This window comes from Chiloscyllium plagiosum, chromosome 9 (genome assembly GCF_004010195.1).
Source record: "Chiloscyllium plagiosum isolate BGI_BamShark_2017 chromosome 9, ASM401019v2, whole genome shotgun sequence".
Taxonomy (NCBI): Eukaryota; Metazoa; Chordata; class Chondrichthyes; order Orectolobiformes; family Hemiscylliidae; genus Chiloscyllium; species Chiloscyllium plagiosum.
Genome location: NC_057718.1, coordinates 86,684,281 through 86,707,168, shown reverse-complemented (window position 1 = coordinate 86,707,168; position 22,888 = coordinate 86,684,281). Strand labels below are relative to the sequence as shown.

Sequence of the window (22,888 nt, the reverse complement as noted above, 5' to 3'; positions counted from 1 at the left end):
TGTGACAATAGGGGTCTGTGTACACTGGTGTGACAATAGAGGTCTGTGTATACTGGTGTGACAATAGAGGTCTGTGTATACTGGTGTGACAGTAGAAGTCTGTGTATACTGGTATGACAATAGGGGTCTGTGTATACTGATGTGACAATAGGGGTCTGTGTACACTGGTGTGACAATAGAGGTCTGTGTATACTGGTGTGACAATAGAAGTCTGTGTATACTGGTGTGACAATAGGGATCTGTGTACACTGGTGTGACAATAGAGGTCTTTGTATACTGGTGTGACAATAGGGATCTGTGTATACTGGTGTGACAATAGGGGTCTGTGTACACTGGTGTGACAATAGGGGTCTGTGTACACTAGTGTGACAATAGGTGTCTGTGTACACTGGGGTGACAATAGGGGTCTGTGTACTGTGGTGTGATGACAAGGGACTATGTATTCTGGTCTGATGATAGGGGTCTGTGTACACTGGTGTGATGATAGGGGTCTGTGTATACTGGTGTGATGATAGGGAACTGCGTACACTGGGATGATGATAGGGTTCTGAGTACACTGCGGTGATGATAGGGGTCTGTGTACACTGGTGTGACAATAGGAATCTGTGTACACTGGGGTGATGATTGGGGTCTGTGTACACTGGTATGATAATAGGGGATAATGATACAGGTCTGTGTACATTGGGGTGATGATAGGGATCTCAGACTATAATGGAAGGTACTATTTTAATTAGTTTGCTCTAAGGGCCAGTTCAGTTACTAGAACCCACACCACCACCATCCTGGAAGATGCAGGGTGTGAGAGCTGAGGAGGGAGCATGGTGGTGGAGGAGAAACTGGTATTAGGGTCCAATTCCAGGAACCTGCTGTCCAGGTATCCAACGTGGTTCCTGCTACAACTGTAGCACTTTGAAATTCAGACCTGCAACACTCGATTATAAGACTGATTTCCTTTGAGCCAAATTGCCTAATGAGACATTTTCAATCATATTCTACACAATCTGGGGTAAAGCATAGAGGAATTTGCCACTCTGCTTGGTTACTAGTCCTCTCACCTCTGAGCCATTGATGGTTATGGGTATAATCCACACTCCAGGGACATGAGGATTAGGTTTACACTTTAGTGCAGCACTTTGAATGAGATGAGGCCCTATCTAATATCTAAGACAGGTATAAAAGATCTTATGCTACATGGACATTGTTGGCAGGCCAGCATTTATTACCCTTCTCTAGTTGCCCTTGAGAAGGTGGTGGTGAGCTGCCTTCTTGAACCACTGCAGTCTAGCTACTGTGGGTTGATCCACAATGCCCTTAGGAGGGAATTCTAGGATTTTCACCCAGCAAAGAAACAATGATAGGTCAGGATGATAACTGGCTTGGAGGTTGTGGTGTCCCCATGCATCTGCTGTCCTTGTCTTTCTGGATGGAAGTAGTTATGGATTTGGAAGGTGCTATCTAAGGATCTTTGGTGAATTTGTGCAGTGCATCTTGTAGATAGTACTGCTGCTACTGAGCAGTGAGTTCATGGTGAATGACTTGGATGTTTGTATGTTGCGGCTACTTTGTCCTGGATGGTGACAAGCTTCTTGAAAGTAGCTTGAGCTGCATCCATCCAGACAACTGGGGAGTATTCAATCACATTCCTGACTTGTGCCTTGTAGTTGATGGATTGGCTTTGGGGAGTCAGGAGGTGAGTTACTCATTGCAGTATTCCTAGCCTTATAGCCACTGTGTTAACATGGTGAATCCAGTGAGTTTGTGGTAACTTCAAAGATTTTGATAGTTGGGGATTCTGAACACCACTGAATTTCAAGGGGTGGTGATTAGATTATCTCTTATTGTTTACTATGGCACTCTAAGAACTGTGGAGGGTTCTCCCCATGCCCTGGTCATCAATGGACATCAATAAAAAAGATTTTGTTTGTTGCATGTGGCTGTTTGTGGGACTCTCGTGATGCCATTACTCCACATTATAACTGTAACTACAATTCAAGCACTTCAATTGAAGTGGCTGTCAAGCACTTCAAGACACCCTGCAGTTGTGGAAATTGTTATGTAAATGGAAGCTGATGTGATTCAGACATTTGCAGGGTTGGCTAAGGAAATGGCTAACCATGTTTATGAAGTTCAACTAATGCATCACATACACCAATTCTGAATTGTTTTCATTTATTGTATTCACTGGCAGGATTGATGGAATCTGTTTATAATGTGCAATTAATTTTGCCATTTCAAAGCAACTGTCTGTATGGAAAATAAGAATTTTTGACTCTATTGCTGAACATCCAGTTGTGCTTTGGAAATGTAGACAGCCTTATGTTGGAAAGCACAGCAGTTAATCTGAGCACAGGAAGATGCCACAAAAAAAAACACAGCATGATAATATGAGTCAAATTGAATTTCAGATGCTGTTTGAGGGCTAACTATTTGCCTGGTAAATTCTCCTCCTCTTCTTTGATCAGTGACACTGAATACTTTACATCAGCCTGACAGAACCAGCAGAGCCTCAGTTTAACATCTCCTCTTAAAGACGCTACCCCCAAGAACACAGCACTTGCTTGGACGAAATCTTTTACTAAATTTCTAGTTGGAAACCAATATCAAATGTTTAAACTAGTCATTACTCATTGCTGTTTGTGGGACCCTCTTGTGTATTTCCCATTTGAACACAGAGGCTACAAGAGCAAGTCAGAGGCTAGGAATACTGCAGCGAGTAACTCTCCTTCTGACTCCTCAAAGCCAATCCAACATTTACAAGGCACAGTCAGGAGTGTAATGGAATACTCCCCACTTGTCTGGAAGGGTGCAGCTCAAACCACATTCAAGAAGCTTAACACCATTGGCAACACTTTGGAAGTATGTCATTGACCAGGAAAAGATATTCAAAAATGCAGCCTGCTGTAACTTGACCCTACTATAATTATTCTTCTCATCAGGGATTTTCATTGGAAGGACTTCCATTTTGTATAACGTAATGAACAACGAAAATTCCCCATGCTTAGCAAGCTCCCATAGACAGCAGGTTAAATCAATGACCACTTGGCTGGCACACATCTCTGCCCTTCAAGTGTGACATGGGATACCAACCTGAATAGACAGTCAGTTTAACATCTCACCTGATTATCAATGGCAAGCTCCCTCACAGTACACTCCTATAACAGCATGGACAAACTGAAGTCACAGACTGCTATTTAAATGTAACATTGTATAACTCAGAGTGCTGGCTCTGGACCAAGCAGACAATTCAGTGACGGGCATTTTAATGACATATCTTACTTAGCTTGCCAAAATCCAATAACATTGACCATAACAAAAATGACTAATAATGTTTTGACAGCTGAAGAATGCTTGTGAACAATATGACAGAGGCAATTTCACTGAAATGGTTGCTTTGTACCAAGGAATGTCTCGAGAAACTAGTGATTTATGATGTCATAATCCATTGGCCAGCTCAAGGGATTTAGATAGATACAGGGTACGGTGGTGAACATCGCTGCTTTCCAAACAATTGAACTGGGTTTGGCTCCCAGCCAGCACAAGTTCTGAATTTTATTGCCAGGAAGGAAGTGAATATAACTCTTGTGGCTAAAGGGATCGATGGACATAAGGGTGAGCGGGATTAAGGTATTGAGCTTGATGGTCAGCCTGATCATATTGAATGGTAAAGCAGGTTTGAAAGGTCAAATGGCCTACTCCTGCTCCTGTCTTCAATGTTCCTACGCTAATAAATCTCTGCTAGACCTCAGCTAAGGACAGCGTCCACTCATGGACCACACTTCAACAGAACATCAAGTTTTGTTGTGGTAGTTGAAGAGATTCACTACATTAGCGTCAGGGATGAGGGACTCTATGACTCTAAGTATTACCAATGGAGCTATGGCTGACTTTGACTGTAAATTGTTTTGGGACGCTCTGAGGTTGTGAAAGAGTAAATGATTGAAAATGAGAGAGACACAATGGCATGCTTCTCTCAAACTGTCTGTTTATTTGTTTAAAATTGGCTTCATTTTGCTAGGACTGAGATGATCAGCCTCAAACGATGTCAAGCTGCTTTGTATTGGGGTAAGACTCCAAGTAATGAGGAGCTTTGAATCTAATTTCCATTCACCACAACTTATTATTGAGACACTCAGTCTAATGCTTCCTTGGTGTTAAGGACAGTCACTCTCATCTCACCTTGGAATTTAGTTTTTTGGTCATTGCTTGGAGAAGAATTTCTCTGAGGTCAGGACTAAAGTGGTCTTTGTGGATCCTAAACCATGCATGTTGTTGCTGGAAATGCATTGCTTAGCTAATGAGATCAACCATTGTTTTAGTGATGATTGAGGGTAGACGAATGGAATTGGCTGGATTATTTTCCCTGCTTTTCATGGTCAGGGCATAACTTTATGAGTAGATGTGAATGTTAGAAATGTATTGCAACAACTCTGCTAGTGGTTCTTAGCTGAAGCTGGTTCTGGTGCCAGGATGTTGTCAGGGCCCATAGATTGTGGGCACTCAATCATTTACTGATATTACATGGAATGAATTGAACTGGTGGTAACCTTAGTGCTTTGATGCCAGCAACCACAGCAGAAGGTTGAGATGGAACATTGACTTGGCACTTTCATCTGAAGATCGTTGATTGTGTTCAACTCTCTTTTGTGTTGATGTGCTGGATTCAATAATCATTGAGGTCAATGATGTTCATGGAGCCTTCAGTCTTTATTGCAACATGATTGGTCCTTTAACTTGATGGTAATGGTAATGGTAGAGGGAGGGCATGCTGAACCAAAAGGATGTAGCTTGTGCTGGAATACAAATCACCTGCCATAGATGTCCTCAGTGACTCATGTATGCCCAATTTTAAGCTCCTGGATTTGTTCTGAATCTATCCCACTTACCTTAGGTTAGTGCCACATTAGACAATGGACAGTGACTGCTGCAAGGACTGTGCAGTGGTCACACCTACAAATACTGTCATACACATTTGTATTGATGGCGTGTAACACAGTGAGAACAAAATCAAGTAGGTTTTTATCTTTTGTCATTTCTTTCCCATCTACAGGGTCAAATATTGTTCAGGTTGTTCAGTCAATGGTACAACCAAATCGCTGCTGTTGGTGGACACAGTAAACCTGCACCCATTGCTATCCTTAGTGCATTATCCATTTCACAGAATTTAGTGTCAATGCTGCCTAAGTGGTTGGACTACCCAGCAATAATGATGGCAGAGTCTGGAATGTTCGCTGTAAAGTACAGCTGTTTGTTAGTTTAAGTCAGGCTTCTTGATCAGCCCGTGGGATAGCTCTCCTAATTTTGCCACAAATCCCTCGGTGTTGCAGAACCAACTCAGACTTGGTGCACCTTCATCACATCTGTACCAGGGGCATGAGCTAATGTGTGGTGGTCCCACCTACTTATATTCTCATTGTACTTTGTCACAGAAATTTGGTCAACTGAGTGGCTCATTTAGGAAAGTTTAAAGCTAAACATATTGTTGTGGAAGTGAGTGAATCCAGTTGTCTTTCAATAGTAACCCAATATTCCTACAATGCTGAACCTTAATTTTTTTATCTTAGCTCACTTGCCTTTATATCTGCCCAGTGGTTATTGTCCCAGTTTCTGGCTCACCTGCCTTGGAGGTGTATCATATGTGAACAGGTTGATTAAAAATACTTTTGGAGCTCATAATTCTGGTTCAGTTAAACAGGCTCTTTTATTAGCCAATTAACATAACCACAACACTACCAAGTTCATTAATATTTGTATTTGGACACTCACTGGCCAGTGGGAAGCAAATTGTGATGAAGGCCATTACAATTCCATAGTCCTGCATCTCTCACTGTGGCATTCAGGTATATACTGATGGAAGAGAGTGTGGGAAAATGATCAGGAGAGTAGGATTGCTCGCAGCAATCAGGTGAGGGAGCAGTTGGAAAGCAGCTGGAATGATCAATTGAACTGTAGTAGGCTTGGGAAGTTCTCAAGTGTCTTTTTAAATCATAGCTTCTTGGTGATACTTCTGTTAACCATCGCATTTACATGAACCACTTTTGGATATATTCGACTTGGTTGGTATTCATACAGGGCAAATCGTTTTGGCAGAGTGGGCAACAGTTGCTAGATCCATAATTGCACACTTTAGGGACCTCATGCCCATTTCAGAGACTGACCCTGAGTCTTTTGTTACCTATCCTACCACGATAGATGTGCACTCCCAGCTCAACTAATTTACGCTCCACCTTGAATCCATTTAACTCTGTAAAGAACAGAGTTTCGTCAGGATGGGACCATTCACCACAGCAGATTCGCCGCCGCAGATTAGCCACTGCCCTTTGACCACCGAGCATATCTAAACTATATAAAATTGTCGTTATTATGGTTAAGGTAGTGTTTGCGTTGTTTCAGTAATAACTTATTTTCGTTACAGGAGAGTTTTTTTTTAAGCTTATTTTTTTTCCCATATACCCTCAAGTCTTCAAAATGGAAACAGAAATTATTAGTAAACGTGGTGTGGGAGATTAGAAATGCAGTTTCTGCAGGTGGGGGGAGGGGTGTTGCGGGGGTGGAACATTATACAAACGGTCGTGGAATTCTTGTAACATGTCGCATACTTAAAACTAAGACTTTAATGAATATAGAAGGTCTTTTAAAGAAAATAGTTTTAAGCTAGGAAATAGAGTTGTAGCTGACCACAAAAAGAAGCAGCAGGAGCATTTCACAACAAAGCTTATAGTATGATAAGAGAAACTGGATAAAAGAACAAGCTGTAACAAACAAGGAACAAAGAATGCAGACATACAAGGACAGCAGCATGGCCAGATAAGAAAATAACGATAGAGAAAAAAACAAGTGAGGTAATCGGCTTATGATAAGATGGGAAAATGGAGGCGTGATTCCGCAACTTGCAAACTGAATAAGAATGGTTACATGTTTTGTTTTCGCGCGCATTTCTGCTTGATTGCAGAAGCGTCTGGTACTTGCAAGGCTGTAATAAATTGTTCTTGTTTCTAAGGCTTTGTCTCAGGCTGATTTGTGAGTGAGTTCTCTTTCTCACAGTGGAAATAAGAAGTTTTACCACGATGGTTTTATATATGTTTTTGAAAAACTATCCAAGAGTGATTCAAGTATTAAGTTTTGGCGATGTGAACAAAGGGCCGATGTAACGGTCAGATCCACACCAAGAGTGGCACTGTGATAAAAATAATAAATTAACACACACATTCCCCTTCCGCAGCTAGTGTCCCAGTTGCGAAAGTGAAAATAAGTTTAAAATGTCGTGCAGAAGAATCGCAGGAAGTACCTAGCGATGTAACGGTCAGATCCACACCAAGAGTGGCACTGTGATAAAAATAATAAATTAACACACACATTCCCCTTCCGCAGCTAGTGTCCAAGTTGCGAAAGTGAAAACAAGTTTAAAACGTCGTGCAGAAGAATCGCAGGAAGTACCTAGTGTTCTTATTAACGAATGTGTAGCTGATGTCCCTCAGTCAGCCCTAGCATTTTTACTGACAACAAGCAGCATGAAGAAAATAATTCAACGAAAAAGGAAAGATATTAGTTTAGCGCCACCAAACCCTACTAAACTTCAGCAATTACATATTGTTCTTGAATACGGTGAAAGAGATTGTTTGGAATATCTTAGAGGAATAGCTCATAACTATCAAATGAACTAAAAAATTTCATTGTTAAATATTAACGTGAGATTTTACGGCCATTATAAAGATTTTTAAAATATATTTCCTTTTTCTGGTTAAAGTTTGTAACTCATTTTTATATATAAACCAATAAAATGATATTTATTTTACCTCTTTTTTAATCAATGTGTAGTATGTAGTTGTATAAATAAAGGGGACTGAGAAGTATGAAAGAACAGGTGGGAGGGAAAACAATCGGTACATATATATATTTCCGGAGGCAAATAGTCTCCAGAGATCAAACGACCCAAATGGAGAAACGCTAGTGGAGGACTGGCAATGGCTAATCATTGGCGATGAATCTGCCGTGGTGAATCGTGACTAACCCAGTTTCGTTGAGTTTCTAGGTTGCCGTTCTGAAGTTACTTTTTGTTCACAGGCTACGGCCTATGGGCGGTTCACCTGGCTCCTCACTGTGACAATGTTTCATGATTCAGTGGCAAGGCTGATGCAGTGCTTGAGCTTTAATTATCCATATTCACGGTAATGCAGGCAGGCATGTCGTATAACATTAGAGGAGACTGCTTCATGGTTCTACGAAGTGGGGGGGGGGGGGGGGGGGAGTGTAAGTTATCATATTGTCTAGAAGATATATTTTTGTAAGGACAAGAAGTTTAGTTCAATCAAAAGACATTTAAGATCCAATGTCTTTGTACTTTATTAAAGGAATTCTCTCAATAATAATTACCATAGAATGGGGAATGGTATCATTTCACAAAGTGAATGATAGCCCAAAGAAAATCATTTCCTTTGTAATTGTTCCACAAGCATTGCCACCCACCTGAGAGGGCAGAGTGGCACTCAGAATGTACTCTCAACAAAAAGACCACATCCTTTAGAGCACAGCATTTGTTCAATGATGTGTTGAAATGTCAGCCTGGGAGACGAGATCAATCCTTTGCAATGGTACTGAGATTCTGACTCAGTGGCTTGTTGGCTGAAGAGACTCAGGTTGAATGGATGAGCCTTAAATGCATTAACTACGGGGCACACTCTTGATATGAGGGGCAGGAGTTTTCAAATGGGAGTGTTTCCCAACCCACCAGTGAATGGGTCCTCACTGGTCAGAAAGTGCCATCCCAGAGAACTTGCCTGTTGACTTAGCAGTGCTGCCTGGATTGATGGCCACTTCTGCAACTATAAACAATCCCCAGAGTAAAAGCAAACATAGGTCCAGAGGGGATAGTGGAGAAAAAGGTTTGGGAGTCTTGAGAGGTGAGATCAGGAGAGTAGATACAAAAACAGAAATATCGAAAATAGGAGCAGAAGGGGGCCACTCATCCCTTCAAAATTGCGCTTCCATTCAATATACTCATTGCTGACCATCTAACTCAGTACGCTGGTTCCACTTTCTGCTCCTATTGGTCCATTTAGTCCTATGAACTGCATCCAACATATTGAAACCATACAATATTTTGGCCTCGACCACTTTCTGTAGCAGAGAATTCCACAGGCTCACCGCTGTCTGGGTGAAGAGATTTTTTTTTCATCTCAGTGCCATACCCTTTGTTAGCACCCAGAAGGTGGGTGGGGCTGTTGTTGGGATGCAGAACCTGTGGAATATGGGGTTAGGGGGAATGGGGTGCTAATCCCAGAGAGGGCATCAGTGATTTAAATGCATCCTCTGGTCTCTCTCAGTTAACATCTGCTGGGCATCACCTCACAGACCCTGGCACTGGACTTCTCTTGCCAACTGAAATGCTGCCAACTATCAAGGTGCTGTTTGAGGTCCTCAATCAGGATAAGGCTGTGTGGGCCACCCTAGGACACACTCATAGCCCACCGTAAAACTGCTGCCCAGACACAGTTTGGTTGGAAGGTGTTGAGAGCCCTGGGAACTTAAAGAGCTCCCCTGCCAATGATGAGGGATGGTATAAAGTTCTGCCAGTGGTGACCTTGAGACATGTGAAAGGTAAAGCCACCATAGTCCTCCTGGATCACATGGCTCCTCTCTCATCAGAGAGAGAGACGGCTGGTGGTGGTTTAACCTGAGGGGAGAAGATGAGAAGGAGAATCCTTCATGATAACCTGCATTTGTACCTGCACTGTTGGCATCAGTCTGCATCACAAACCAGCCATTCAGCCAATTGAGCTAACCAACTCTAAAAGTAGTTTTTGAAAGCCTAGGTGTGGAGTATTTATGGTGCCAGAAATTCTGATTGCAATTGGATACACTAAATGAATCATAGGCCCCCAATCTTAAAAGGTCTTATCTATTTCTTAACAAAGCAACGCTGTCGTAGCCAACAGCCAAAGGCCACTCTGAAAACAGCTGAAAATTCAACTGAGGATTCAAAGTCTCTTCTTCAGACGGGCTGCCTATAAATTCTGTAATCTTCAATTAAGATGAGAATTGACTTCTGAGATCTACACTAATATGTATGTTACAGATATCCAGTGGCATCATTACATACTAATGCAAAGCAGATATATGTAGCATATCGCACTGTAATATTAGGGGATATTCAGTAGTCACTTCACAAAGTAACGCAATAAAAGATACATGATAGTATGACATAGTTTGTACCAGAAAATTAACAGGTATCTGCTTACCTGCCAATCAGTAGAAACTCGCCCAGTACACCAAGTCTTCGCATCGCCATGAGCAGGCCTCTCACTGTCATCCCCTCACAGAAGCAGACGACAACTCTTGCTTTAGGCAGTCTTTCCCTTAATTTTCTCAGGAGTCTGTCAAAGGTTTTCTCTCCAGCATTGCTGTAGATTTTACCTGAGTGTGCAATGCATATTCCTTCCTGAGAAGCTAACTCCTTGAAGGCCTCCATCCCACTCTCTCCATAGTTTCCTAAAACAGATATGAGACACTTTTGATTAAGAATTAATCCGGAAAATGATCACATGGTGTCACCATAACACTATTTTAGACAGTACCGGCTGTAGCTCAGCGGCATTACTCTTATCTCGGAGTCAGGAGATTGTGGGTTTAAGCCCCACTCCAAAGCCTTAAACACATAATTTAAATCACCATTCAAGTATGGAATACCGAGGGAGTGTTGCATTTTCAAAGGTGCCAATTTCAAGATGAGATATTAAGCTAAGGTCCTGTTTGCCCTCTCAGCTGGACTCAGGAAAGTCATAGGGTCCGAGAGTCAGGGAGATGTACAGCACAGAATGGCACCCTTCAGTCCCACCCGTCCATACTGACCAGATATTTTACTTTAATCTAGTCCCTCGTTTTGAAGAAGATTGGCGGGGGAAGTGATCGTCTTCCTGGTGGTTTCCAACATTTTCCCCTCTATCAAAATCATGAGAAAACAGATTATCTGCACATTTGAATTATTTCTGCTTTTGCTATGTACAATTTGGCAGCCATGTTTCCTGTATTAGATTAGATTAGATTACTTACAGTGTGGAAACAGGCCCTTCGGCCCAACAAGTCTACACCGATCCGCCGAAGCGCAACCCACCCATACCCCTACGTTTACCCCTTACCTAACACTACAAGCAATTTAGCATGGCCAATTCACCTGACCTGCACATCTTTGGATTGTGGGAGGAAACTGGAGCACCCGGAGGAAACCCACGCAGACACGGGGAGAACGTGCAAACTCCACACAGTCAGTCGCCTGAGGCAGGAATTGAACCCGGATCTCTGGCGCTGTGAGGCAGCAGTGCTAACCACTGTGCCACCGTGCCACCCACTCTGTATATTCCTACAGAGACAACACTTCAATAGTATTTTGCAGCTGTAAAGTATTTTGGGATTCCTGAGATCATGAATGCTCCTATACAAATGCACATTTCGTTTCCTTGTTAAATAACTGGGTTAAAATCCAACTACTTGAGATTTGTAAATCATAAATATTTTACCAATCTTTAGTGATCCAATGTTGACTTGTTGGTTTCTTACATCCTAGAGAAGACTGTTGGGAACACTATTGTATTAGATGTTTGTTTCTAAAAAGGTTAATGCTGAAGGTTAAGAGTGAAATAATATCTACCCACGATGCTAACATCATAAAGCCTTGCAGGAGGTGATCATCTCTGTATCTTGAAAGAGTATTGTGTCCAGTTCTCATCACCTTGCTATGGGAAGGACATTTTTAAGCTATAGAGCATTCAAAAGAGACTTACCTGGATGTTGCTGGGAAGGGAGGTCTTGAGTAATAAGGAGAGGCTGGATAGACCTTTTTCACTGGAGTGTAAGAAGTTGAGGGGTGACCTTATAGAGGTTTATAAAACCATGAGGGGTATAGGTAAGGTGGATGACAAGTGTCTTTTCCTGAGGGTGTGGGATTTCAAGACTAGCAGGCAAATTTTTAAGGTGAGAGGAGAAAGGTTTAAAAAAGACATGAGGGGTAAATTGGTGAATGAACCTCCAGAGGAAGTGGTCAATACAGTCACAATGTTTAAAAGATGTTTAGGTAAGTAATTGAGTAAGAAATGTTTGGAGATATCTGGACCAAGTGTGGGTAGGTGAGACTAATTTAGTTTGGGATTATGGTTGGCATGGACTAGTTCGACTGAAGGGTCTGTTTCCATGCTGTATGACTCTATGACTCAATATAGACCCACCATCTAGGTCTTCCCATCGTGTTAGTAATAATGTCTATTACATCAATCAGAGTTGTACTTGGTTCCTGTCATGTAATAATTCACATCCTGTAAAAGACAAGAGCCTCTTCTTGTTAGACTACCTAGTGGATTTCCTTTACCACATCAGACAAAGCAGACCCTGCCCATCACAATCTCAAAGGAGGATGGTGGCAGAAAATATGTCGTCTGGAGACCAGGAGTTCAGCTAGCTCATACAACATTGATCAGGATCTATAATACAACAAATTAAAGCAAAAATACTGTAGATGCTGGAGATCTGAAAAAAAAACAGACCGTGCTGGAGAAACTCAATCAGTCTGGGAGCATCTGTGGAGAGAGAAGTAGAGGGAAAACCTGTTGTGTCCAATGAATCTTCTCTGGAATTGACAGGGCTTTGAAAATTGTGGACTTTTTATGCTGTTGACAAAGGGATGGGAGGAGCTAGTGGAACAGATGGTGAGTGTGCATAGAGCAAAAGACAAAGGGAGTGGTAATGGGAAAAAGGAGAAATCTAGACACAAACGTAGGCTTTAATAATAGGTACGAATAGTAGAAAATAGGTCAGCTCTGCTAAGATCAAATATAAAGATACTGGGGAGACAGCAACGTAGTCAAATTGAAGGATAGTGTGCATGTTGTGGGCGGCACGGTGGCCCAGTGGTTAGCACTGCTGCCTCACAGCGCCAGAGACCCGGGTTCAATTCCCGCCTCAGGCAACTGACTGTGTGGAGTTTGCACATTCTCCCCGTGTCTGCGTGGGTTTCCTCCGGGTGCTCCGGTTTCCTCCCACAGTCCAAAGATGTGCAGGTCAGGTGAATTGGCCATACTAAATTGCCCGTAGTGTTAGGTAAGGGTAGGTGAATGTAGGGTATGGGTGGGTTGCGCTTCGGCGGGTCGGTGTGGACTTGTTGGGCTGAAGGGCCTGTTTCCACACTGTAATGTAATCTAATCTAATGTTCTGAAGCTGTTGAACTTAAATGTTGAGTTCTGAAGGCTGTAAATTATTTAAGCAGAAAAGGAAATGTTGTCCAACAGCTTCTGTTGGGCTTCACTGGACCACTGCAGCAAGTCTTGGGCAGAAATGTTAGCACAAGTGTAAAATGGTGTGTATTGAAATAGGAAACAACTGAAAGGTTGGGGTCATTCTTATGGACTGAGCAGAGATGTTCTGCAAAATAGTCACCCAGTCAGCATTTGGTCTCCCCAATGTAGAGGAGACTACAAAGTGAGCACCGTATACAGTAGACTTTTACGAAAGAAGTATAACAAACCATCATACAATAAATACTTCACATGATTATACAGCAATGCTTTGTGCACTAATTTAATACAGTTGTAATAGAAATACATTACTTTTGCTTTTTGGTGTTATCATTTAAATTTGTAATTTAGTTATGTAAGCAGTCTTTAAAATCAAAATAACAGCAATACAATTTCCAAGCTTAACCTAATACAGTGTTGTACATTTCTATAGGCTGAGGAGAGAAACAACTTAAATTTGAACTTAAATTTAAATATGTGGTTGGCTCAGTTGCCAACATGATTGCCAATTCTTCTGAATTATGGGAGCTGAGATATTCAAAGTTCAGCAAGTGCTAGTAATTCCATACAAATGCAAAAGCAAACTGATTTACCATGACTTGGAAGTGGTGAAGTTTGGAAATCTGACAAGGACAATTTGGAGAAATCCAACAGAAAATTTGTAATTTGAAATCCCAAGGAAGCATCATTATTTATGTAGCACCATTTATGTAGAAAGCTATTCCAGGGCAGCTTACAGAGGCATAATATGAGAAGAGTTAATAGCCAGAGACTTTTCCTCAGGGCAGGACTGACTGGCACGAGGGGTCATAGTTTTAAGATATTAGGAAGAAAATATAGAGGAGACATCAGAGACGTTTTTTTATGCAGAGAGCTGTGAATGTATGGAATGCATTGTCAGCGGTGGTGTGGAAGCAGAGACATTAGGGACATTTAAATAATTGCTGGACATGCACATGGACAGCAGTGAGTTGAGGGGTGCGTAGGTTAGGTTATTTTATTTTACATTAGGAATAATCCTCGGCACAACATCGTGGGCTGAAGGGCCTGTTCTGTCCTTCACTTTTCTATGTTCTATGTTCTAAAAGAAAGATGTCAAGCTAATAAAGGAGAGTTAGCAGGGATGACCAATATCTTGGTGAAGGTGAGATTAGTAAAACATACAGATTTAGGGATTGAATTCCTGATTGAAGTTTATTTTAACAAACAATACATTTGAAACAAGCTAGCTTAATGTTTAGACTCATAGTGTTAGCATTTTTTTTTCCATTTTGTGGATTAGGTAGAAGAAACCATAAAAACGTAACTGAATATTATTACTTGTATGGAAGAGTTTGTTTTTTTTTCAGTAAAATAATTTATCTTGCAACTTTAATTCTAAATTGTGGTTAAATATACTTGAAAGCTGACATAAGTTATGGAAATCAGGAGTTTGATAGTACAGACTTAATTATTGCTGAAAAGTGACACGTTTTATCGACGTTTGTCATAGTGCAGTCATCAGGACACTTCACAGGAATATTGATCTAAAGGAAGAGCAACATTTAGGTTGTGTGTGTGAACTCTCCTCTCACATATCATAAAGGTGATTTATCCCTTTCTTTGATGCTTCTCGTGAATGACAAATGCAAGATAGAAGCCTTTGACAAAACATGTCTTCTGTCTGCGATAAAGATATTAATTAAAATCAATCATGAGACAGAATGTGCTTTACCAACACATTCCTTAACTCTCAAGCAAAGATTGATATTTGTAATGAAGTAGAAGTTGGGACTCATCTCTGTAATTTATCTAAGATACAAGGGAGGTAATGCATAAGGTAAGAAGGTTAGAAATGATCCAGTGATCTAACAACATTCCTTCGCCCATTTAATGTTTTAGATTGGTAAGTGACTGTGTTAAAATTTTAAGAGAAAATAATGAGCACACTAAGACTAGCAGCAGGCATGGCAGGGTTTATGTTCTGCAATGCCAGTTGGTATTCTGAATGTGGGCTGTAATTTGTGCACAGTTGCAATAGCATTTAGATATTCAAGCTCTATTCAGTTGTGAATTCTAATGTCTATATTATCCTCATATTACCTGTTGTTTTGATTCAAAAACATGGCTCAGAGGAGGAAAACATGTGGCACTCCTCCATTAGTCATGTAGCCCTTTCATCTCTGATATTAAAATAAAATCTGACATAGGGCGGATGAAACACTCCTGAACAATACAAAACCACATTAATGTAATACAATTTTAACTCCTATCTGAGGAACAGGGTAGTAATAATCTTCTAAACTCGCACACACAAACAAATTAATCTCTATTTTAGTCTTTTGCACTTAATCCAAATAATTTGCAATTTACAATGAGTGCAGGGTGCTGGAAAGTTGGTGTGCTTTATTGAAGTTAGCCACTGAATCAGTAAGGCTGAATCAAGCGTATCTTTATAAGGAATAAAACTATGAGGAGTTGGCAATTCAGAAACCCCCTGAGCTATTTCCCCATTCATTCAATCATGGTTGTTAAACCCACTCCACTTGCCTTGGTTCCCTAACAATAACTGATAAGTCGACTAGTCTTATAATTCCAATTCTGATTCCTGATGCCTTTGCCCGAAACGTCGATTCTCCTGCTCCTCAGATGCTGCCTGACCTGCTCTGCTTTTCCAGCACCACATCCTCGACTCTAATCTCCAGCATCTGCAGTCCTCACATTCACCTAATAATTTCAATTGCCCAGTGTCTTTTAAGGACAGAACTTCAGATTTTAATTACACTTATTTGTGCAGATGTGCACCTTGAGATCACCCCGAAAGGCCTGGCTTAATTTTAAGATATGCTCACCCTCTTCTAAAATTCCCCACTTCAGCAAATTGTTCTATTTAACTGATCAAATCCATTAATAATCTTTCAAATTAGAATTGCATTATCGCCTTAGTTTTCTATATATGAAGAACACAAGCCTCATTAATGGAACCTGAGAAATGCAGAGAAATGAACTGATCAGAATGAGCCAGCATATATGTATAAATCATACCTAATGAATCAAATTAATTTTTTTGAGGAGGTAACCAATGAGACAGATAAGGGAATGTTTGTGGAATGTTTATTTATATGGAATTCCAGATGTTTTTCCATCGATTTCCACCAAACAGACCATGAATAAATATAATAGTGGGTGGATTTGGAGACAACCTATTGACTAATGTAAAGTACTAGTAAACTTCCCCACGATAGACATAAAGACTAAACAGTCTGTAATTTGTGTGTTTATCTCTCCTACTTTTCTTTAATAATAGAGTGACAATAGCAATTTTCCAAAACAACAGGACAATTCCTGAATCAGTAGCTTCAGAACATCAGTAGGTACATTATTAACCAATGTTTCAAAGAGCAATGATCTTCTAATCTAATACATGGAGCCATCTTTGAAGTTGTTACAAAGTAAAGCCGTGTGCAATGGAATATAAATAAATTTGTTTAAAAATGCAGAAAGTATGTAAACAAGTTGATGGCTCAACAAATTCTAAATAGGGAAGTGACAGTTTAACAATTTGAATTGATGTACTATTGGATCGATTGGCTAAGCAGCCAATATTTAATGAACTTGCTGTGCATGTGAAGAGTTATCATGGGTTGACACCATCATTGCCATGGGTAAGGAGAACAGTTGTTCTGGCAGCACAGGTCTTCTGCATATGACAATCTATAATCAAGCAGGTTTTCTAAAGAGCAAGCATTTTGTCCTATTCATTTATAATGCAAAGAAGAAAGACTGGCCATGATTTAGATGAGGCAGAAGGCTACCTCTCTGCTAAACATCAGCAGTAGCATGGTATGGACATCTCTAAACAATCTTTGGATGAGTACAAAGTTCTGTAGCTTTACCATATTAGTCAAGAAGACAATACAGAACTAAGCAATAAATGTTATATTGATATTGCTATCTTTAACCATGAAGCACCAAGCCTATCCATGCCTGGGTAGAGAAATATAGGCAATGACTACAATCTAACAATGATGTGGAAGTGCCAGTGTTCGACTGGGGTGGACAAAGTTAAAAATCAGACAACACCAGATTATAGTCCAACAGATTTATTTGGAAGCACTAGCTTTCGGAGTGTTGCTCCTTCATCAGGTAGCTAGAAGGAGCAGCGCTCTGAAAGCTAGTACTTCCAAGTAAATCTGTTGGACTATAACCTGGTATTGTGTGATTTTTAACTACATCTAACACGACTAACTATTACCACTGGCCTTCAAGAGTATCCCATCAACATCTTATGGAGGACACAAGTTTCTAAGGATTTAGTTAGTCAACATTGTGGACACCAGAACAAGGCAGAAGTTGGATACTCTACAAGTTATGGAAGTGCCTGACATTTAGACCTCTCAAAACCTCCGCACTGACTATAAAGCTCAAGTGAGGAGTGTAATGGAATATGCGTTAAATGCCTGGATGGGTGTGACTGCAAGGACACTCAATAGCCACAACACCATCGGGACCTTGCCACTGAATGAGACATTCACTGAGTCCATCATTGGCATGCTTTGTTTACAATTGATAGAATGCAGTGCAGTTACTATTAGTTCAATAGCAATCAGTTGGAAGGACAAAGCAGTAACATTATTGGAACATTGTCAGACTCTCCAATTCAGGTAACATCCTGACATGGACATGTAATGGCTGCCTTTTCATCATTGTTATGTCAAAGTTTTGGAATTCTCACTCCAAAACATTCATTACCAATACAACTGCAAAGGATCATCATTGCATTCTCAGGGAAACCAGGGATAGGAATAAGTGGGACATTGCTAATGGTATCATCCCAGACACATATCAGAAATGGGTCAACTCCAGGTGACATACATTTGAGAGTAAGTGACAACTATTCTAGTGCACAGTTGTTATTCAGTCTGTGAGATTACCTTCACCATATAAATTACAACACATGACCCATCACCACTTTCTCAAAGGCATTTAGGATGAGCAATAATTTATTGAATTGGTAGGGATTCTAATATCTCCTGACTAAATAAAAGAGTCCCTATTTTAAAGCCATATCCTTACATTTCCATTTGCAATTCCCATGTTTGCATTAATGATGGATTGCCAATAGAAGGCAGCCATTCTAATTACGCTTTGTTGCCAATGTCAAAGTCATGCCAATGCCTCCCCAGGCAGAAGTATATAATTAAAGCTTTACACATTCACACAAATAGTTTCAACATAAATGCAGATATGGGGATCATAATAGCCAAAGTTGACAAGGGTTGTACACACACATGAGATGTTTTATTCTTTTGAATACCTAGTTGTATTAAATAAGAGGTATATATCCAGAGTGTATCTTGCAAAGCAGCAACTGTTCAATTTGAGTTAGTATTTACAAATAGAAGGTATTTCATCATGCAAAAATAAATATTGGACATTCAATTCCTGTTCATTAGGCAGTAGCTGTTGAGATGTTTCAGTTCTAAGTGAAGCTTAATCGCACTAAATCACTGTGTACAGTTGAATTCACAGCTCACAAGGAGAAGATTATGTGTTTGAGCTTTATAATTATCCATCATTTCAATTTGTCAGGTCCTGATGGACAACTTGTGCAAGTAAACATCACTAGCTATGTGATGTTTAAGGAGCAGAATTGTGCAATCCTACAGAATTCTCAATATTCATTCTCCCATCAACATCTCACTCCAAGCTGTACCACAGAATAGCAAGACCATACAGAAGATAAACAGGCCATTCAGTCTATTGTACCAGTGTTGGTCTCTTTGAAAGAGCATCAAGTATTCCCACTCTGTTACTTTTACCACACCCTGCATGTTTCTTATACCCATCCCTTTTCAAATACTTACCTAATTCTCTTCGGAATATAATTGTGTCATTATTGAATACCATCACCTTTACAGGCAGTGCATTCAAAATTGTACTTAAAAAAAACTCATCCTTCTTCTGGTTTTATAATCAATTATCTTTATTCTGTAACTTCTGATTACTATGTTACCCCTTAATGCAAACTGTTTCCACCTGTTTAATATGTTGAAATCCATCATAGTTCTGAAACGCTGCTAAAAAACGGATCAAATATAACCCATTGTACCTTGTGATTTGTTTACCCAAGATAGGATTCAAGTTTAAAAGAAAATGTTAAGGTTGTTTTATTCTTACAGGTTGTGGGTCACTTCAATTTGGAGTGACCCACAACTTGTAAGAATAAAACAAGATCTGCTCTGAAAAGGAAGTAGGTTGTATCAGAACCCTCACTGATCTTTTCATTATTTTTAGTTGTATTCTTTTATCAGTTTTGGTTTGTTGAACTGGGAATTGTGAGCTGGAATTGTGGACTTTGGGATAACTTGTAAAAGGTAAAAGGGAAAGAACAGACCAAGCAGGCTTTGTTTGTTTGTGAAGTCAGACCTAGAGACGAGTTGCAGGCTGAGCCTCGATTAAAAAGATTCTAACAGACACAGCAACCCCAGAAAAAGCATTATATTTAAACAGAAAGCAAACTTTGGGCTGTTAACAAGGTCAGGACATGGGAACTGCTTCTGACAAGTCTGGGACAGACCCTATGTTCAATTAGATGGCAATTGTTGAATGGCAATTGAGGTCTTGTGAAGAGGTGACCAGTCTTTCAGGACAGAACCAGAATTGAAGATAAGTTTTTAAACTATGTTTTTGGAGGAGTCATGTTGACAACACAGCATGAAGATTTGAAGCTCCCCGCCTCATCTCACACCAGAGTCCAAAGAGTAAAAAAGCTGAGGTAGACATAATGCTACCTGTACCGAGTGAACTGTGAAGGTGAACCAGTCAAAATTTCAGAAAAGCAAGCAAGAACTCCACATCCATGTTTGTAAAACAATACAGCATGAATGCCTTTTTAATCTGATCAGTTCCATTATTTTCTTTCATTTATCCCTTAAATCTTGACGGTAAAAGGAGACTGAAAACAGATGTTTCGGGTTTAAGGCACAGACATTAATCAGCTTCCCTTGTTGCTTAACTTTCCTTTGCTAAAGGTATTGTATATTTAATAAAGAGGTAAGTCTTTTGTTTGAGATACAAAGCTGAAGTCTGGAATTAATGACTAACAAAGTCTGGGATTGGTTATTCAAAAGTCTGGTTAAGGCCCATTGGAGTGACTATTGGGAATTTTCAAAGATTTAATTTTACTATGTTGCAAATACAGGTGTAGAAAGGCTGATTTGGTTGCCTTTGTGCCATAACAATTTGCAAAGAATTTGTGATAGAACATCAAATCACATCAGTGGTGACGAATAAACCTCAATTGTTTCAAGATCTACATTGTGAATGTAATTGAGAACTGGATTTCTGAGCTGACTTGAGCTTACTCCACTTGTGGGGAGAGAGATTTCTCTGTGAGAGTTTAAGAATTACTAACGTGAAAGAAATTCTGAGAGCATTCACAGAGGGAAAATTAGCAGAGGTGATGGTGGCATAGTGGCAATGTTGCTGGCTTAATAACTCAGTGATCCAGGTAGATGTTCTGAGGGCTATAGTAAAATTTAAATGTAATAAAGCTCAAATTGAAAGCTAGTCTTAGTAATAGTGACCATAGAACTATCTGTGTTGTATAAGCTGTTGTAGTTCTGGCTCACAAATGCCCTTTGGGGAAGGAACTTTCATCTTTACTTGATTTGGATGTTGGTGGGTAGTGTTGCTAGATGACCAATGTTTGGATCAGATTCACACCATCAACACAAGGTTCAGTCCCCATTCTGACTGGGATAGATTCAAGGCATACCCATAGTCTCATGGCATTTTGACAATTTGGCCAAGCAATCATCAAGGACTCAAGAAGACCTGGCCTGGCCTACAGCAAGATGGTTGACTTTTAACTGCCCTGTGAAATAGCCCAGAAAGCCACTCATTTTGACCTAGTCACTGCAGAAAAGTTAAACCAGCTGGACTGCAGCAGTACACAAAGGCAGCTCATTAACACCTTCTGAAAAGCAATTGGGAATGGGCACCAAATACAGACCTTGCCTGTGGTGACTACATCTCATAAGAGAATTAAAACCTTAACCAGAGGAAACAAGGAAAGTTCTAGAACTCCAGAAAGAAAGAAATTGGATTACTGTGGATGACTGGGAGAAACTAAGGCTTCAATTCAATATTTGTTACAGAGACTGGTGTTGGGAGAATCCAATGTGACAGATCTTGCAGCCTACCTGGTAGTGCAGAGTTAGAGAAATGGTAGAAAGAACAATGGAAAGGGATCCTGGCTCCTTTATATTTTAGTCAGAGATGCCCAAAAGATGGAATTGATGGATATGGCTGATTACCAGCTGCTGAAGGGGAAATCTTTCAATAACCCTCTTGATGAGAACCTGAAGATTTCAAACTTCAGTCTATGAAGCAGAGAGATGCCTTCTCCTGGTAGACCAGCTGTGGCAGTGGCTGCAGGATGAGACAAATAAACCAGTGAAGATTATCTGCTTGCTTATCTCCGAAATAGTGGAAGGTGCATGGGACAAGGAGGGCAAGTCCAGGTTCAGCTGTTGGTGCCTACAGAAAACTGGCATCCTGTAGTAGGGGGAACAAGGTTGTGAGTAAAAAGATGGGCCCTCCTAATGGGGACCCCAGTAAAGCTACCTGGGCAGAGTATGTGCTGAGGCATAGTAGAAAGTTTCAACAATATTTCTTTAATAAAGGATACAAATGTTGGTAGTTTGCCAAGGCATTAGAGTTGTGGCAGGTGAAGGAATCCTACCATTGAGAACCTATGGACTGTAACTGAGAAAACTGGAAGCCTATCCCTGAGGAGGGTTGGTTCAGTCTAGTTCAAACTGAGCCAAGTAGAGGCCACTATTTTAATTTTAAAACCCATTAATTTAATGCTAAAGAGGTCACAGTGCTGACTGATCCTGGTAGGACTGTGATCTTGGTAGCAGCTAATCTGGTCTGATGTTTCCAGTTGCTTCATGGGAACAAAGTAATGGTTGGCATGTGGCCTGGAGATTGGGTTCTTACTCCATTAGTATGGTGACTTAGAATATGATGACTACACTGGGACAGTTTCAAGCCTATCTCAGCTTGGTAATCTGGGAAGGAATCTTCCGGAATCTGAAGCTATTGTTTACCACAAGGTCCAGAACAGGCTGGTGCTGACCGTGTGTCCTAATAATGAGGAATTCAATCAGTTTTTCCTTTGTAAGTCCAAGCTATTTCAGTGAGTTGAGAAATTAAAACCTAAACAGTGATGTTGCCAAAAGATTTGAGGAACTAGTGTACAACTCTCTATTGTTTTAAGAGGATATCAACGCAAAACTCTTTCAAAAAACAGGAGAGCACCACCAAGTGCAGCAAGATGGTTCCTGAAAGGACACCCTTAGGAAAAAGAAACCCTTCATATAGAAGTGTCTTTCAAGTGGAGATTCTTTGGTTGTAATCTTTCAAAATTCCCTATTTTGGGAAAGCAAATCTTGCAGATAACACCATAATTGGAGGTGTAGTGCACAGCGAAGATGGTTACTTCAGATTACAACAGAATCTTGACCAGATGGGCCAATGGGCTGAGAAGTGGCAGATGGAGTTTAATTCAGATAAATGTGAGGTGCTGCATTTTGGGAAAGCAAATCTTATCAGGACTTATA

The 22,888-nt window shown here is 40.4% G+C and overlaps 1 protein-coding gene across 1 annotated transcript in view; it reads right to left on the bottom strand.

Annotated features, from left to right (window-relative positions):
• LOC122553267 (metabotropic glutamate receptor 1-like) overlaps window positions 1–22,888 on the bottom strand; it is a 77,994-nt gene that overhangs the window by 8,277 nt on the left and 46,829 nt on the right. Inside the window, exons 3-4 of the mRNA XM_043696853.1 lie at window positions 10,236–10,485; window positions 6,182–6,339 (exon numbers count right to left, since the gene is read on the bottom strand). Of these exons, the coding sequence (XP_043552788.1) occupies window positions 6,182–6,339; window positions 10,236–10,485 (408 nt within the window). The remainder of the gene's footprint in view (window positions 1–6,181; window positions 6,340–10,235; window positions 10,486–22,888) is intronic.